The 18,749-nt window shown below is 28.5% G+C and overlaps 1 protein-coding gene and 1 non-coding gene across 2 annotated transcripts in view; both read left to right on the top strand.

Moving 5' to 3' along the window:
- The window catches only part of LOC142326899 (uncharacterized), a 64,985-nt gene that overhangs the window by 23,548 nt on the left and 22,688 nt on the right, over nt 1-18,749 (top strand). Inside the window, exons 10-15 of the mRNA XM_075369631.1 lie at nt 2,527-3,252; nt 7,687-7,812; nt 11,582-11,668; nt 11,780-11,855; nt 14,531-14,746; nt 16,575-16,697. Coding sequence (XP_075225746.1) covers nt 2,527-3,252; nt 7,687-7,812; nt 11,582-11,668; nt 11,780-11,855; nt 14,531-14,746; nt 16,575-16,697 — 1,354 coding nt within the window. The remainder of the gene's footprint in view (nt 1-2,526; nt 3,253-7,686; nt 7,813-11,581; nt 11,669-11,779; nt 11,856-14,530; nt 14,747-16,574; nt 16,698-18,749) is intronic.
- LOC142327154 (small nucleolar RNA SNORA57) lies at nt 14,778-14,916 on the top strand. Its single transcript, XR_012756940.1, has one exon. It is a non-coding gene; the product is annotated as a small nucleolar RNA SNORA57 (small nucleolar RNA).

Here is an 18,749-nt window from a genome sequence, read left to right as displayed (position 1 = left end):
CTAATTCCATTTATCATAATAAATATTAAAAGAGCAAAATTAATTTGCTTTTATCAGCTAATATCAATCAAAGTTGATTTGGGTTGTTCTTGTTTTAATTGTTTATTATAAATTAATTTAAAATTTGTTTTCTGCCACTGACCAAGTCTGGTAAGCCTCTTCATCTCTTCCCGCTGCTACTGTTTATTGCTCATGTTTTTTCTACACTACAGTGCTTCCCTTCAGTCTTTTCCATGACAAACTTTATCTATTTTCTTTACATGTTATCACCTTTTTTCCCATTTTTAATATATAAAGAATTTGTCAGTTAGAGTCAATAAAACATGAGCGGTTACTTGACCGTAACCAAAAAATTGAAACTCCCACATGTTTCAGGGCCTTAAAACTTTTTATTTTTTTAATGCGCACATCTATTTTTGTGATTGTAAGGAAGGGTATATGAAAAAATCTTTAACTAAAAGACTATTTGTCCTGTAAGATGAAACAAAAAGCAATTTAATCATATTTTCTCAAGGTAAAAGATTGGTCCAGTGGTTTATTTTCCTATCTCTCCTTTCTATGAGAAAATTACCAATAAAGTTGAACATAAACTGTAATTTCACTTTTAGTAAATTTTTTAAGAGTCAGGGATGACTTGGTTTGAATAGTTTTTTTTAGGTGTATGTTAGTAGTAGTTTTACCAAAAATAATATTAATAGTGATATATTTACCCCTACTAAAGTTTTTAAACACTTTTTTAAGTAATTCTTAAAAACCTTTTTTTAAATTCAAAATTTTTATTCTTCAATGAAATAGCCTGTTGTTTTTTTTTTTATAGAAATAAAAGTTTGTTATTATTTAGTGTGATTAACCAACAGCTGTAATATTTCTTCTGATAATTCTCTTGAAATTGTTTGAGACGACTCATCATTGTAGGTAGTCCAAGTGAAGGCCTTTGATTCGTGCATAATTTTTTTTCAATTTTGATAGAGGTGACATCTAAAATGCTACAAGCAGCATCCAATTGTGATGTGGGGACAGTGTATTGCTCTTTGTCTTCACATTCATATAGTTCTACTGAGAAAAAATACTTTTGAAAAGAGACTTTTTCCAGGAACTAAATTCATAAAATTTGGAAAAATGTGTCATTACGAGATTGCTTTAATGTCATTTGTCTTAATTTTTTTAGTTCTCAAGGGTCACAACAGAACTATACAGATGACTGAATTTTGACAAAATGTTTTTTCATGATATTTACAAACATAAGTGACATATTAATTAACATGTAAAAAAGTAAATTGTTTTCATCACTAAATACACAAATTTTATATGTTCTTTTGGCACTGTACCATACTGTTTCATGACTTCATATAAATTCCTATGGAACATTAGTCTTTTGTTATGTGAAATTACTTGAAAATAATGTAAAAATTCAATTATTTTTAAAATTTGTAAAATAATATTATTCAGTAAAACTTATTATTTAATTACTTCCAAACACAGGATGAAATTTGACACTAAAGATATGAACGGGTCACTGGCTGTCAGTTACCAGTCTGTAACTGTAAAACTAAATGAGGCAGCAAGCATAAATGAGCATTTTGCAACATGAATTTTCCTGACTGGAAATGATTTCAAGCAGCTGTTATAGAACACTGCAGTTCAATGGTTCAAACAAGTTATTTAAACTATAATAAGTATAAACAAATAAGTGCCAAGAAGACAAGAAACCCCCTTGGAGAACTTATTTAGTGAGTCAAAATAGTATTGCTTTTAACAGGTTTTTGCATGAGGACATTTTTATTAGTACAATACACAAGAAACTATTTTTATTTTCCATAAACATCTACAAAAACACGTAACTTTTTTGCAAATGTGCAAATTTGAGATTATCACTAGTCTTCAACACTTATTTGAAGCCAAAATATACCTACAAAAAAAAATTAATTCAAATTGCGTATGCCATCCCTGCTCTCTAAAAAAATTACCAAAAGTGAAATTTCACATGTACAAAATTTTATTGGTAATTTTTTCATAGAAGAGAAATAGGCAAATAAACCACTGGACCAGCCTTTTTTTACCTTGAGAAAATATGATTAAATTGCTTTTTGTTTCATTCTTCCAGGACCAATAGTTTTTTAGTTAGAATTTTTTTCCATAAACCCTTGCATCACAATAGGTGTGCAAACCATAACAAAAATTGCTACCACAGGTTAACTGCTTAAATAAAAAGTTAAGGTCCTGAGATATGTAGGAAACAAGAGGGTGTTTCAATGTTTTTGAATAGGTCAAACAAAACCACCCTTGGGTCATTCAAATGGATTGACCCTATAATATTGTGTATCCTGATACCACGCTACTCTTTAGGATCTTTTGATAGCATACCTTTTGACACATTAAAACACATTTGTCAGAGACATGTAAATATCAATTTCATGGATTTTTCTTTAAGCAGTTGCTTCAATGGTGTAGGGGTTATAAAAACTATTGTTAAAGAAAACTTTTTCTATTAATGTGGTTAATAAGTTTTAATTTCTTTCTTTTCAGATCGTAATCGTTGGAATAAAAATAAAGAGAATAATGTAGCTGGAGGTAGTCCACGTTCTCCAACTGGTAATAATACTTGGAACCAAAATGGTACCATTCAGGAATTTAAGGAATTTAAACCAAGTCAGCCAAACAGATTTCAAAATGTTCAGTCCATAGGTCAAGGACAGCAACAACAGCAAGTATATTATCAGAAGAATAACCACTATCAAGGACAGCATAATGCATTTGCTAATCACAGTGCATATCAAAATGGTTATCAAGGAGGTTATGGGGGGTACAATGGACAGCGTGTATATAATCAAACTCAGAGACCTGTGTATGCTACAGCTCAGCAAAATTCGTATGAGCAGTCAGGATACAGTGGAGGGAGTAGCCCACAGCAAAGTTATCAGAATGGAGTCTACAATCAGTCAAGGAATTATAATAATCCGGGACATAATTCTGCAGTGCGCACTAACAATGTTGCTACCAATAATGGATATCAAAGTCAGAGATACACAAGACAACAGAACTACAGTGAAAGCAATGGGATGTATTCTGTTCCACCTCCATTCATGGTGCCTTCTAATTCAGATGCAGGAGTACAGTCTATTATCAACCATAAATTTTTCCAACAGAGCCGTTCCCCTCCTCAAACCAATCCTTGTGCTTATCAGAGTGGTTATACTCCTTATCCTCAGCAAATGCCTCCTTATACTTATAATATGCAGGCTGTTCAGCAATAAATTATTGTTCACTTTTCTTCATTCTAACAATTTATGGTAATTAACATTTATTCATTTATGCATTATTATACAAATATTTTTCCATTGTTTCTGTTACATGAATCTTAATTTTTTATAGGTGGTTTTTATTCCTAAAGTAGTTAGTGAGAGAATGTGTATATTATATGATCTTTTGTTGATTTGATTTAATATATATTATACATTTAAACAATATTAATGTTATAATTATTTAATCTTGGTGTTTGGGGTTTTGCACTAGGGTTCATTACCCTATACAAAAAAATTTAATCACAATGTTTGTGGTGTAAAATTATAATTATAGGCCGCATTCCAACATTTTTAAGTATCTCATTTTTAACATGTGTATTTGTAATATTATAGTGTTGTATACTTAACTATAATTGTTTTTGTAGTTAAATAAATTTCGTTCTGTATGCTGTTGAAATGCACGAAACATTCAGAAGGGGGGAGGGTTGGGAGCTAATATATATATTTTTTTTTTATTTTTATATATATACACATATATTTAGAAGTGTGAAGCAAATTTTTTTACATGAGATTAGGGTGCTGGAAAGGAAAAGATTTTTAGTTTTCTTAATTTTTTTTTGTAAGATGTACATTGAGCCAGATCAAATCTGGTGTTGTATTAATATTATTTGTTAAGTATTATTCTTATTATTGATATGTAAATAATACTAGAAGGAAGGGATATGTAAAATCCTTCTTTGTGATAGTCTCATTTATTGCTAAAACAGTTTTTAGTCAAAGTTGCAGTAATACTTAACCATCATTAATAACCATTCCTTCCAGTGCCAATGAAATGTTCTTTGATAATTTTTGTTATATTATACTATAAGAATACAGTATTGTTTTTTGCTGATCGCTCTTTAGTCTTAAGTGAAATCGCTTTATTGTTAAGTAAGTGGTTTCTGTATCATGTTAAAATTACAAAAGTATGTTCCTTAACCCTCTATTTATTATGATCTGTCAACCCTCAAGGGTCGTGTAAATAGTTAGTTCAATAATTATTAATAATAATAATTATAATGATTAATGTATAAATTATATTAAGTTAGTTGAACTATTATAAATTTTGTTCATAACGAGAAGACCTCAATTACACTTAAACTGTGATATGTATTATGTAGAGATAATTTTTAACTTAAGATTGAATGTCCAAGAGAAAGGTCGGGTTAGAACCAACCATACGTACACTAACAAATAAATAATTACATACCCACAGTATTTTGATACAAATTTAACAAGTTTTGATCTTTTTTGTATATTTGTGTGTCTGAATACTGTAATATGTGATATTTTTCCTCAAAGACTGATATTCTTGATAAGTAATGAATAGACTATTTTTTATTAATTAATAAATAAATTAATTGATAACTTCTGCCTTAATTTATTAATAAATTGCAGGAGTTCAAGTTGAGTAAGTGATAATGAAATCTGTGGAAATTAAGAGTGAGATTTTGTATGTGTTTTTTATTTATTAATTTTTTTAATTATTTTATTAATAAAAATTAAAGATGTGAGCATAGTGTGTATCTGTTAATTATATTAATTGATTAATAAAATGGTAAATACATTTTTAATCCTTGCTCATGTCCAGAGTCATTTATTTATTTGCAATGTTTTAACATAGATAAATTTAATTAGATAGTTTAATATTAATTATAGTTAGGATAAGTATAAATGGTTCATTATAATCTTGGAGAAATAAAAAAAATCTCCGCCAACCTTTCTCATTGGAAAAAAGGCGTTTTGAGTATCATAGTAATTAAGTGCAATCGCAGTATTGTAAAAGTGTAATTTTAGACATCGGAAATAATAGATTTTTTCAGGCTGTTATTTGATTAAAAGTATTTTAATTGTATATTAGTCTTCTATACATAGGAGAGAATATATATAATATATATATATTACCAGTCTGCAAGTAGCAGTGCTTGATATTGCTGTTATGAAATTTTTTTTACCATGACAAAAAATATATATATATATATTGTAGTTTAATTAATAAATCGAATCGGTTTGCGACCCTTGTGAATGTGATAGATATTTTTATTTCTTTTTTTTTTCTTTTTTGTTAATAGTACAAAAGTGTAAATATTTTACACCATTATTTTTTTTATATACTACATATGATGATGGTGAATAATTTATTGTTTTGTTTTTTATTATATATTTTTTAAATTTTTATCACAATAATGAATATTAAATATTGTGATAGAAAAATGTATGGACTATAAGAATTATATGAATGATACATAGAAGGATGAATCAGTCTAATTTTATAAGACTCTTCTGTCAGTTTCCGTAATAGTGCATTTCTTAATATGTAATACAGTATTATTATTAGGATAGAAAATACAATGTTTTTATTTGTTATATTTGCTTTATTGGAGAAATCCATTATTTTTTAAAGAAAATTCCTTATGAGAATTAGAATGTTGTGTATTTAGTTAACTTGGTTTGCATTTTTTATTGTTTCTTTTTTTTAATTTGTAATAGTGCTTAATTTTGTTAAACAGTGAAGGTTTATAAGTTATCAATCTTTTCTTAAAATAGTTTACTTTTTTCTTGTGAGTAAAGTCTAATAATAAAAAATTGCACATTAAAATTTCTCAAATGTTTGGGTGTTATTTCAGTGTTGTAATAATTTTAATATTCACTATTTTAAAATGTTTTAATTAAGAAGTTTTCTGGATTGATTATATATATACATAAAAATTTCAGAAATTTTTATGCAATGATAGTTTTTGTTTTTCCCTTAATAGTTCACATTGAATTTTTGTTAAAATTAAATATTGTATTTGAGACGCCAAAGAAAATTTGAATAAAATTCTATTGAAGAATAAATTTTTATGATGCAAATATAAATGAATTGGATTTTTTTTCATTTTCCTTTCTCATGATAAATTAATAAAACTAACTTAAGGTATTACTTATATTTTATAAAGTAAAAATATACCAGATTCATTCATGCTTGTGGAAACATATTATAAACAAACAAATGAAAAGGTGAAACAAAGCTGATAAACTCGCAAAGAATTAACTGATTAAACCAATTTTTTTAACCAATAATTTGGTTTAAATTTAACAATTGCGTGCACATCTACTTTAGATAAATTTGACAGTCAAATTCAAACTGTACTAGTTTTGTTAATGCAATTTTCTTTCCCAATTCATTCTTTTGTGTGTCCCTAGTTAATCAGTTTTTGATCGCCCAAAGATAAATTGAAGGAAGATATTTTCAGTCTTGCCACATTTAATAAAAATAAATTTTGTGTAGGACCAATTTTGCAGTACTTTGTTTTTTCAAAATATTATTAAATAAAAACCACATTAAATTGCATTAATTTGGCACCATTTTTGATGTTCTGTCATAAAACCTTGTTTTTATTTGTTTGTATCGTGCAATTTAGATAAATGTGGCTTTTTTTTACTGAAAATGTTGATATATTATCATTAAATATCTTGCTTTTTAGTTTATGGAACCTGTTTACAGAAAGGTTTCTGTCATTGATGTAAAATGTGTAAAAACCTTTTTTGGCACTCATAACATAGAAACTTGGAGAACATAAACGGTCACATGACAGTTAACCTAATAGTGTATCAGAATAGTCGCATGATGTTAGAAGTCACAGATTTCTAACAGCAGAAAGTAAGATTCTTTTCTGCAACTGTACATAATAATGGGTTTGGCCAGTTAATCTTTGATTTTGTCTCACCAAAAAGTTTCACTTTTCGCAACCATGTAAATTAAGTGCCAAGTGGTTGTATATTATTTTACCTGGACACAAAATTAAGAGTATGCATTGATTAAACCTTTTTCATGTAAGGTGTATAATGATTGCAATATGTTTGTTAAAAATATCTATTTTATTTGCTTATTTAAATGTTGCCTTTATTCATCAGTTCATGAAAATTTTATTTTAAAAACTGAAAATGACAGGTGTGTAATTGCATCATTGGTCTGGAGTGATGAATCCATGCTGCTAGTTGTGGAATGTGTTATTCTTGAATTACAAATAATTAACATCCCATCCCCAAGATGTTCAGTTTCTGTGTTAACAAACTGAATTTACATTGGTTTTTTTCTCATTGAAGAAATTGTGTGCCAGGATTTGTTACTGTATCAATCCTAATGAGAATTTACTTTAGTGAGGGTTTGGCTAGTAACCACCATATCAAATATGAAAACATGGTGATTGCCATTAATGATCAAATTTAAACTTACTTTGCAGTATTGTCCCAGAACAGAGTGTAGATGGACCAGACAATTAAGGGGGGCGGGTGAGAAAGTGTAGAAAATAAGTCATGTTCAATTGGAAAGTGTAAAAAGAATATGCATACAACTGGGTGAAAATCTTACTGAAAGTGAAATAAATAGACAAAAAAAAATGTTTTGACATTCTACTTTCAGATCACTCAAATGATGGTTTAATGCCCTGTAAAAATTACAGGATAATTGATTTAGTTCATGTACTGATGACAGTTCCAAGTAATGCATTTATTTGTTATGTAATTGCTAAAGTTTCCAAATCATTGGGTAGGTTGATGTGTGGGTATTGAATGGCCAGCAGTTCACCAGACCTGGCTTGACTTGAATCCCCTTGATTTCTTCCAGTGAGGCATTTGAAATCAACCATTAATAGCTCATAGCAACTTGAAGAATTAAGGAAACTATTCCAATGTGAGAGAAGCTTTCAAATGGCAAGTGTATTGTTGCATATAGGAAGAGTGAGGGCAGTTATCATTTTTTAAATTTTAATAACAGATTGTTATAATAAAACCATTAGGGCCCATTCCCAGATAACAGAAAGATTAAAAATCTAACATAAAAACCACAACACAAAAAATATTTATATGAATAAACAAAATTTCCTGATTATTGTTTCTGAGCAACTTAAATTTATGACAAGGCCACCACATAACATGCAGTACAAAAGGATGTGGTGCACAGTCAAGGCAGTTTCATTGTATTCAATATTGTGTGTATTCTGCAGACATCAGGTCTTGTTAGTGACTGTTATAGGTCCTATCTGCAATCACCAGAAGACCACTAATTCCTGGTGTTTTTTTGCATGAAGAGTTCCATGGCAATACTATCTTTGATGGCACACTGCTTGAATAGCATGTTTTACACAAAATCAGATATAGTAACATGAATGGTTAACTACATGCGTCTTAAGGTAATAATTTAATTTTGGTAATAAAAGCAATTATACTTATTAATTTTCTCATTCATATTTTTTGTTAAAATTTTTAAGGAGTAATAAGAAATTTACTGAGTGCTGAATATAATATTATAATAACTCTATTAAAAACAACCTCTGGGTCCACCATTAGTCATGCTTCTGAGGATGAGATGAATGATTTGTAGCGTGTGTGAAAATGCCATGCCTGACCAGGACCTCTGGATGAAAGTCTGAGATGCTACCACTTGCACCAGAGGCCGGCTTATCAAAAACATCTTGTAAAGTTTTAGACTTTAATTCAAAGCATTGTACTTGCTGTTTTCAATTAAGCAGTTTTTTGTCAAATTTTACATACACTTGTTGCTACTTCCAGAGAATATTACAGGAAATGTGGTCTGCTAAGCTAAGTGTAAAGACTAAGGATTCCTTGAATTGATACTATTTCTAAAGTTTTACACTTCCTGTTGAAGTAGCAGGAAGTGTATTCTAAATATGAATTAGTGAAATTAGTAGATAATTGTATTATAATAATCTTATAATTTTACTATCTATAACATCATTTTTCAGTTTGCTTTTAATGTCATGTTTAATAAATTATTTGTGAACATTTTAACAGAGTATTCATAAAAGTATCCTAAACAGTAAAATAAGGATTAAAAGATTTCTCTCTAGCAATTCCTTTATTCTTCCTTCACTCTCTGATTAAAATTGGAACTTTGCTCAGTTATCTAAATAAATAGTTTTTTCTGATTTAAAACAACCACAAAATAAAATATAATTGTAGTAATGGTTGTCTTGTTAGAAAAAATAACATTTATCATTACAACTGTTACACTACTTTTCATTGCCAGGAGACCTGAAACCCCAAAATGTAATCAAATGGATTTCAAGAAGACAAATTGCACATTTATGATATTTCATCCATTGACAAAGTAACAGTTTTTTATTTTAGTAAATTAATTTATACCACAATTCAAGGATATAAGAGATATAAACTAAAATACCACTTAAATGTATTACAATTTGCTGCATTGACTGTTTGCATGTGAAACTATCAAGCTGATACTCTAAAATGTATGATGTAAATGTTGCACAGCAGTTTTTTTTTTGTTGGCAAACTAGGAATTTTTTAAAAATTGAATTTGTATATTATCAAATAAATGTAATTCCTTGTTGGTTAAGATAATGAAACGTTCATCACAGATAAATTTAATAAAGCTTAAACCAACATCAGAAAGGGTTATTAGTAGGTACATGCACCCATCAAGACATCATGAAATTTCAGGTTCAGAATGCACTTACTATGACTGAATTTATTTAATCTTGTTTATTACATAGTAAACATTACTTACTAAATTTATGATTTGGTTTTTACATTTTTAATCCCTTTTTTTGTGGTTGTTTTCTTACTGGCTAATTGCTCTTAACCATGTTAGAGGAGAGTACAACAGAAATGATTAACATTTTTTTTAGTCATTATGATATTGAGTAGTGAACTAGGATGTTAATACAAAAGCAAAACATGGTGAATTGCAAGGGGCACCCTAAAGAACTGATAAAACTTCGAACACAATCATTCTCAGCATTACTGAAATTGTTATTACGTAGGTTATGTAGCGCAACATATTGATTTAACTGGCGATGATAATTTTGAGGCATTCTTACAAGAAATTTGCCTACTGGGCATGTAAACAAGTAAAATATAAGTAACTTTGTAAATTTAACGTTAATTAGACGAGGTTAGCGAGCGTAAGTTGTTTAGTTGTTATTAAGTTGATATACGTGCGCGATTCATTACACGGAATGTAATCAATCATAACCTACGCTTGAAAACTGCCTAATTAACGTTAAATATAAAAATTATATACAAATAAGTTATACATATTTAAGTTTCATCGTGTCGATATGCATGATCTACGTTAATCAGACTTTGGGTCCCCCATATAAACTGTAAACAAAGCAGATTGTTATAAATTTAACCATCGGTTTTTTCCTTTTATTCTAATAACATGTGTGAAGTTATGTGCATTGTGTTCATCTCTGAACACAATTGTTCATTTCAATTAGTAGGTCAGATTTGCTAATATTATGTATGTTGTCTAATTCTGGACCCCACAAAAATATATTTCTGGTGTAATCTAAGCATATTTACGTTCAAAAATTTTGTTAAACTAAATTTTTATTCCTATTTTCAGCTAAAAAAACCTTGCAACATGATATTAAGGACATGCGGTCCTTCTTAGTAATCTCTGTTTCAACTGGGTAACTTTATCTTCCAAGTGTAGTGTGTTGTGGTAGCATTTCAAAGTAAATAATTATACTTGCTCATCTTACGTCCTTTAAATTCTTTTTAGTAGTTCCTTACTACACATTAATGGATGTAATACTCACCCGAATTAATAAATTTGTATCTAAATTATTTACTGGTAGAAAATTTATGTAATTACATTAATTGCTAATTGTTTATTTCTTACGTATATTTGTCATAGAAAATTTAACATAGTATTCGCATACATAAAGAAATATATTGATGACAATAGATATTATAATTATTAAAATGTTTTAAATGGTGTAAAGTATAGTCATGGTTATTATATTATAAAGGCCATGTAATCCATAATACGTCACCAAGGAACTAAAAATTTGTTGTATGCAAAAATATTCTTATTGTACATTAGGAAAGAAAAAATAAAACATTCAGAACAAATAATACAGTTAAAAATATAATAATAATAATAATTCATTTGTATTATCTTATAATACTGGAAATATTTGAATAGGATTTCTCTAGAAAGCAATTTCCCACAACTCTGGATTGTAGAAATGTTTTAATATAATATAATATATATAGACAATTAGTGTAAACTCTACAGTCAATGTGATTATGATCTATGTATATGATTTTTTTTAGATACTGAATGATTGGTACTGATTTATTTCAAGTGAAGAGCATTATTTATTTGCAGTTTTAAAATTATTCTCTGATAATAAATGATGTATATTTATTTTGTTATTCTTACGAAGTAATAAGGTGCTGCTACCTTTTGGCTGCATTGAATCCACACTTCCTCCCCTTAGCCTTCTATATAACTTGACCTGCCTTATGTCGTTCTTTCCGGTCCGGTAATCCTTCTGGTCTGTTAGGAGCTTTTGGTAAGTCCTTCGTTTCTTCGAATATTACTGAATTTTCTTCATTTAGAATGTTAAGTAAGTAATTAGTTCGTTGCGTTATTTGTTTTGTAATGAGTTATGTTCTATTGTATACATATTTTGTTCCCTGATATTATTTTTTAAGAATTTGTGATTTTTCTTTCTTAGGAGGTGCCATTGTGTGTATTACAAAGAGCAAATTGTTAAACGGACCAGTTATTCTAAATAAAGAATTCCTAGCTATGTGAGTACACAAAATTATTCATTAGTAATAAATACTAATATTAATTTCTTAATTTTATAGTGTTTTTATTAAGAATAAATTTTGACCTCTGATGTGACTACGCTATCGATTTTTGAGGGAGAAAATTATTGCTATAGATTTTCTATGATTATCTTTCGGTATATTATAATTATTTTCATTTTTCCAATTTAAATTATGGTATTTTTAACAAAGTTTTAATTTCAAATTGTGTTGCAACATAACATTACTGTGCGTTCATTGTCTAATAATATTTTTTATAGCTTTAATAATTAATATAATCAGGCCATATTTACTTTATTAAATTTATAAACATTTATTTTTGGTATTAATCACGTGGGGAAGTATATGTATGATACTTGTTGCACTTTAGTTGAGCTTTTCTTTACATGTTTCTACCGAATTTTTCATCCACCAGTTCCTAGGTTTTATTAACTATTATGAAAGTAATTAACTAAAGTTTGTGTAACATGTGCCCATGTCACTTTTGTCAAATGTGCAAATTTTTTTAAGTGCTTTGTTCAATGTAAAATTTTTTTTTACAAAAATTATTCTTACTGGTTGCTACTAACAGATGGAGAATTTGAAAAAAAAATAATTTTGGCAAAAAGAATTAGGTAATTTAGGATTTATATGGGTGATTATTTTGTAGACAGACGTGTGCGCACAACACACACACATATATATATATATATATATACACACAAAGTATATGTGGTCTACAAACAGTTTTGCTGTATTATTAATATTTGAATAGTATTGATAGTATATACTGTTGTGCCTTGCAGAAAAAAGATTTTGGAATCGTATGTTCATGTCATTGCCAACCAAGGTGGTGGTGAATCATTTTGTTTCTTTATTAATGGAATTAGAAAGCACTTATTAACTTAAGCTGTGGTCTGCTGTTGGAATTTGTTAATGCAATCTTAATTTTTATGGTCCTTAATATGGCATTCTACACATAATTAAAACTTAAATATTTATTCAGTTTAATTTTTTACACTTGCAGCTGTCTGATCAGCATGTTTTCATTATGGGTGCAGTTATTTTTACAAGTTTTATATTGGAGCAATATTTTATATATTTACAGTATCTTAAGGTGTAATGTAATGCTTGTATTGTACAAAATGACATGATGGTATCTTTTTGACAGAGTTACAAAAATACAGTACTCAGGAAGTTGGAATGCTGGTTTTACCTGGTGTCCTGCTGCTTTCCCATTATAGTCATTAGAACTGTATTAGTATTTATTTCCACTTTGCTCTGTTGTTATTCTTTCACAATGCCCCCATAATAGATTCTCATAATTTAATATTCCATAGATATGCTTAGGATCAGAAAAACCAAAAGATTTAAATCTTTGAAAGAAAGTTTGGACAGACTGTCCCGTGGATGGTGTCAAAGTCTGCAGAGCGTTATCAGTATTCTAGTCGTATCAGCAATCAGTTTTGTTAGCAATGGCAACCTGTTCAGCTTCTAATCTGTTACATGGAGAGATGATTATATGATCATATTAAATTTTTTCTATTGATAGACTGAACTTATGGTTGAAGTTTTTATTAGTATTAATTTTGTTTTAGACTGAACTGATGGTTGAAGTGTTTACGTTTATCACTATTAATTTTGTTTTTTAATTCCAGATTTTTTTATACATTGTATGGATTCCTATTATATTTAAGTAAAAGTAACTATCACTTTGAAAGTATTTCAGCCTTGAATAATAAATTGTAAAATTTACAGTTAGTATTTATGTAGTACAAATAAAAAACAGATCATAAAATTAAAGAAAAAACTACTCAAGTTAAAAATACTATGAGCAAGTATTTCATTAAACGAATTGTAGAATTTTTTCTTACCAAATTTGAAAGTTAAAAATTGATTTAATATTAAGTGGCAACTTTGTGTTAAACAAACAATAGTCTTCCATGTAGTCATAGTCTGCTGAAATGTACTATCGCTTAAATTGATAGATAAAAAGTTAAATTTTTCTCCTAGAAGAATATAGTTACTTTATTTTTTTCCATTTGCTGCTTTTATCTTCATTACATATATTCCACTACTTGTATATTCTATATCAAACTGTTCTTGATAAAATAAGTATGCCTATTAATAAAAACTATTGAAGAACTTTTTTAAATATTTATTAAAAAAAAACTTAATCATGTTCACAAGTACATGTGATCTCTGCAATTAATTTGTGTTAATTTATACATTTTATAGGTTTCTTTTGATTTTTACATAGTTGAGTGCCTTAAATTTGAAATATTTTTAGTAAAACTGGCACCTTATCCCATGTTGTGTTTGTACTTAGAAGACTTAGTTTGTGAGATCAGAAATTCCCATAAGGATTTTTAAAACTAGCTAAATTTTATGATTAATGTTCTGGTATAGTATTGCCAATTTCATATATTGTTGATATAATTCAAGCAGATTCTGGTTTGTATTTGAAGGTTTTCTAGTATTGTTTGCTAGGAGATAATTTAAGGCAATTAGAAGTATTAATAATGAGCAATTTACATAATTATGTATTAGTAAAATATTATAAGAGTGAATGATTTCAGCTTGGTTAGTCAGAAATTTAAAAAAATGGATTTTTGTTTAACTTTTTTTGTGAAATTCCTTGGATTATATTAATTTGTTAAAAATTGTGTTTTCAGGTCTTTTAAAGGCAAGAATATGAAGTTTACTAATGGCACTATTAACAGAGGCTTCAAAAGCAATAACATTAGAGGTAACTTTGCTAACAAAACTGGATTCAATAAAAATAATGGTCAACAACCAGGAGGAAATCTACGTAAACCAGAATGGGAAAAATTAGATTTATTACCCTTTGAAAAAAATTTTTATATACCACATCCTAGTGTTGTTAGAAGGTGTGTATTTATTTATTTTTTAATTTATTTCCCTCTTTACTTGGCATGTCATCACAGTTTCTATAATGGTGGTATGCTTTAAAAGAGGTAAATTAAGTTTGAGGAATTAATGCCTTCGGTGTCTATATGTTAACTGTGTATGGATTCCACCCTCAAAGTTCCTTACATTAAAATTAATTTTGTTTTACATTGACTGAAGTCTGCCTTTTTTTATATGTTTTTGTTTGTTGGTACTTAGCTTCCATTTATCAGGTATGAAAATCTAATAAGTTGCTTTTGTGCTTTCATGTCTGTTTACTGCTGCTCATATTAAAAACTAAAAATGGTGGGTTTTTTTGGAGGGGTTGCGAGAAAACTTGTTTATCGTAGCCCAGAAAAATAGTCTGTGAAGGCTGAGAATTATGAACACTGCAATTTGTTGTAAAATCAATTGTGCATGTTATTAAAGCAAATGTTTCCATGTCTAATCATAGTTGACGAGTCTTCATGAAATTTACCTCTAAAATACTTTGATAATATTAGGCTTTAATGATAAGTAGGTGGCCCCATGTATAGTTGCTTGAATTGTTAGATCAATATTACTTAGTCTCCCATTACAATCCATTTGGCTAGTTAGACCAATCTTTCATGTCAAGATGTTGGTATTGACACTTAATTTCTTTATTCACTGTTGAAGTTAAGCATCTTTATTGGCTTAATATATGAATACTTTGTGAGTATAATTTGGCAGAAATCTTAAATAAGTGTAGTAGACAAGTGCAGACAAATGAGGTGTTGCGTAAATACTAGCAGCAATGTAAGTTCTCAACAAGTCAGCCGCTTTGTAATTCAGACACAAAATCTTAGTAGTTTATTTTGTTATAATTATATTTTACAATTTGATAATCATAATTATATTGTTAATTAGGTTTCAAGAAAACTCAAATTTTTGTCAAGTTTTGTTTTTACCTCATTTTTTTTTATAAATTTATATTTATTAATGCAATAATAAAGAATTGCCTATTGGGAAATTCTTCATACTGGCCACACTGAGTGCTGTTAACTGTGTTGAAAATCAGTTGTAGCTGATTTTCAAAGTCGAAGGTTCTGAGCTCCAAATCCTTGTAAAAGTTAGTCGCTTTTATATGGATTTGGATTCTAGACAGTGTATACCGGTGTAATTTGGTGGTTGGGGTTCAATTAACCATACATTTAGGGAATTGTAGACAGCTTGAGTATGTACAAGACTCCACACATCATTTATGTGTTTTACATATCATCATCTCATTGGATTGTGTAGTGTTACTGAAGATTGTGAAGTTTATTGTTCACTAGTTAAACAGATTGAAACATTCACATTAGGAAAAATTAAAAATGCTGAAATCCCGAGTAAATTTTTTGTAATTTTCTTATTACAGTAGAGAAGGATGACACATAAAGATGCCAGTTAGAAAAAAAGTGTTATTGTTATTTTAAAGTTAGTAGTTGTACTTTATCAATTTAGTGTAGAATCGCAACAAGCCCTGTTATAATTTGGTTTAGTTTTGTTGTAGATTAGTGTTTTGCAAAAATATTAACTAAATAGTTAAAAAGCCGGACATATCCTTTCTAATGCATTATCTGCTTAACTTTAAAATTTAGACTAGCTGTTGTAAATTTTCTTGATGGGATGAAACTAGAATTTTTTTTACACTAATACTACACCAAAAATTCACTGGGATCATTGTCACCAATCTATGCTGAATATTATACTAGGATAGTGAAATACGATGGCATTATTAGTGGTTAATATATACGTAAGTTTAAAAAGTATATATCGTTGAAACTACTTATGTAATTGTTTTTTTAGGCCTTTATTAGAAGTGCAACAGTACAGAGATAGTAAAGAGATTACTGTCAAGGGAAAAGCTCCGTATCCAATTCAGTTTTTTGAGGAGGCTAGTTTTCCAGATTATGTTATGGATCAAGTGAAGTAAGTTTTAACTAGATAAATTCATTGTGCATGTTATTAAATAATTAGTTTACCACCAAGATAGACTTGAAAATAATTCAGATTCTTGAATTATGAAGTATTTTAATATGTATCTTTTTATTATATTCTAGTTTCTCAGTGAATATGTATATATGTTTTTAGTGGTAATTCTACATAACTGGAATCAGTTTTATAAATTAAGCCGATGTTTTTGGCTATGTTTCATCAACTGCAAGAAGTATGCATTAGTATTCTGGAGGAAGTGGTTTACAATTTTTTTTCCAAACTTGCTTGATTGCAGTAATTATCTAGTGAATTTGTTCCAAATGATCAGTTTAAAAATAAATATAGTATTAATAAATTAAAATTTTTATTGTGCTTGCTCACTATTTGTAAATTTTGTCATTTTGAATTTGTATTAAGCAAAACATTATGTTACAGTAGGTGAATTTTCTATATTTCTTTATGACAGTCTTTTACATTTTGACCATCTCGTGTATCATTTTCTAGACTACATGATTTTTTGCAGAGGTCTGGTATATATTTACACAAGCTTTTTTTTGTGTTGATTTAGTGTGTATATATGCATTTAAAACTAATATATGTGATTGCGGTGGCCTAAGACAAATATTTTGTCGTGCTAGTCTACAGATTCCCCCCTCCAAATATTTGATGTGCTGCTATTTTGAAATTGTAAACATGTTTATTTACTAGAAAAAGTTGATATGAATATGTATATCAAATCAGATTGAATAATCACTAGAAATACATTTTGTTTATTAAAATAAAATGGCTGGCATTAGAAAAACAAGAAGAAATTGTCTTTAAGATTAAACATTTTTTGTTTATTTTGATATGTAGAATTTGAAATAGAATAGAGTTCTGTGGTTACACCTGCGTGTATTTTTTTGTACAAAAATCAATTGCCTGTTAAAAAGTTGATTTGAATATGAACATTTTGGCTCCCAAAAAATGTAGATTTGGCTGTTTGAAAATTTTAGACATTAAAAAAAAAAATTTGGTTGTGTTAGCTACCACATTTAGGCTGCAGGGTTGTAATTAATAAAATTGATTATACATTGAGCAGTAATGAAAATCATTTCCATAAAAAAAAGAAGATATTACTGTACAACATAAGTTTATTATTAGTATTTAGTTTATAGGCAGTTTAAAATATAGAGACAAGCACAAAGGGTAGGTATGTGGTGATGTGAATCTGTCTCCACCAATGAATTTGCTATATCTACTCCTTTATAAGACTTAATGGCATATAATGTGTGAATGATGAAGTTGAAGAGGCTGTGTGGCAAATATGATAACAATATTTGTAACGCCTTTAGTTTATGACAGTAAAGGGTATACATCGTGGTTTCTCACTTCTGTGAACACTAAATTTTTACATTCAGATTTTATGTAAGTAGACCATTTACTTTTCAGACTTAGGTCTGAAAATTGAACATATAAATTGTATTGTGAGTAACATAGATTACCAGTGATGTCAAGGGTGTTTGTTATTGGGCAGTGGAATTATTTAAACAGTCTAATGAATTGTCTTAACTGGAATGCATTGGGCATGTCCAGAAGAAGTAAGGTCATGATTCTGCAGGCTAAAAAGATACATGACAAGTCTAAGCATTAGAGATAAAAATGTTATCTGGAAAAAGTGATAAAAATGTTAATGATAAAAATTACACAGTGTAACTGCATAAAAACTATCTGAAGCTAACATTTTCATATATAATTTTTTAATGAGCACTTGTGAACAAATTGTGATACAAAAGTAGTGGTGTAGAAAATGTTTACAAATTGATTATACTATGAATGGGTTACTAACAGTTTCATTGTGCAAAAATGAAGCCCAATCTGATTTGACTTCCAATTACTTTAAAAATGGCCTAAGGGATAAAACTTAAAAATCCCAAACAAGCTTCTCAACAATGGAGTAAGAATTTACTTGCTAATGTTCTGTTATGTTAAAATTAATTTTTTTGTGGTCATGATGAAGTGTTTTCTTTTAGTAATTCAAAAAAAAAAAAAAATATTTCAAAAGTC

This window comes from Lycorma delicatula, chromosome 6 (genome assembly GCF_047948215.1).
Source record: "Lycorma delicatula isolate Av1 chromosome 6, ASM4794821v1, whole genome shotgun sequence".
NCBI classification, from domain to species: Eukaryota; Metazoa; Arthropoda; class Insecta; order Hemiptera; family Fulgoridae; genus Lycorma; species Lycorma delicatula.
This window is presented reverse-complemented; position numbering and strand designations above follow the sequence as displayed.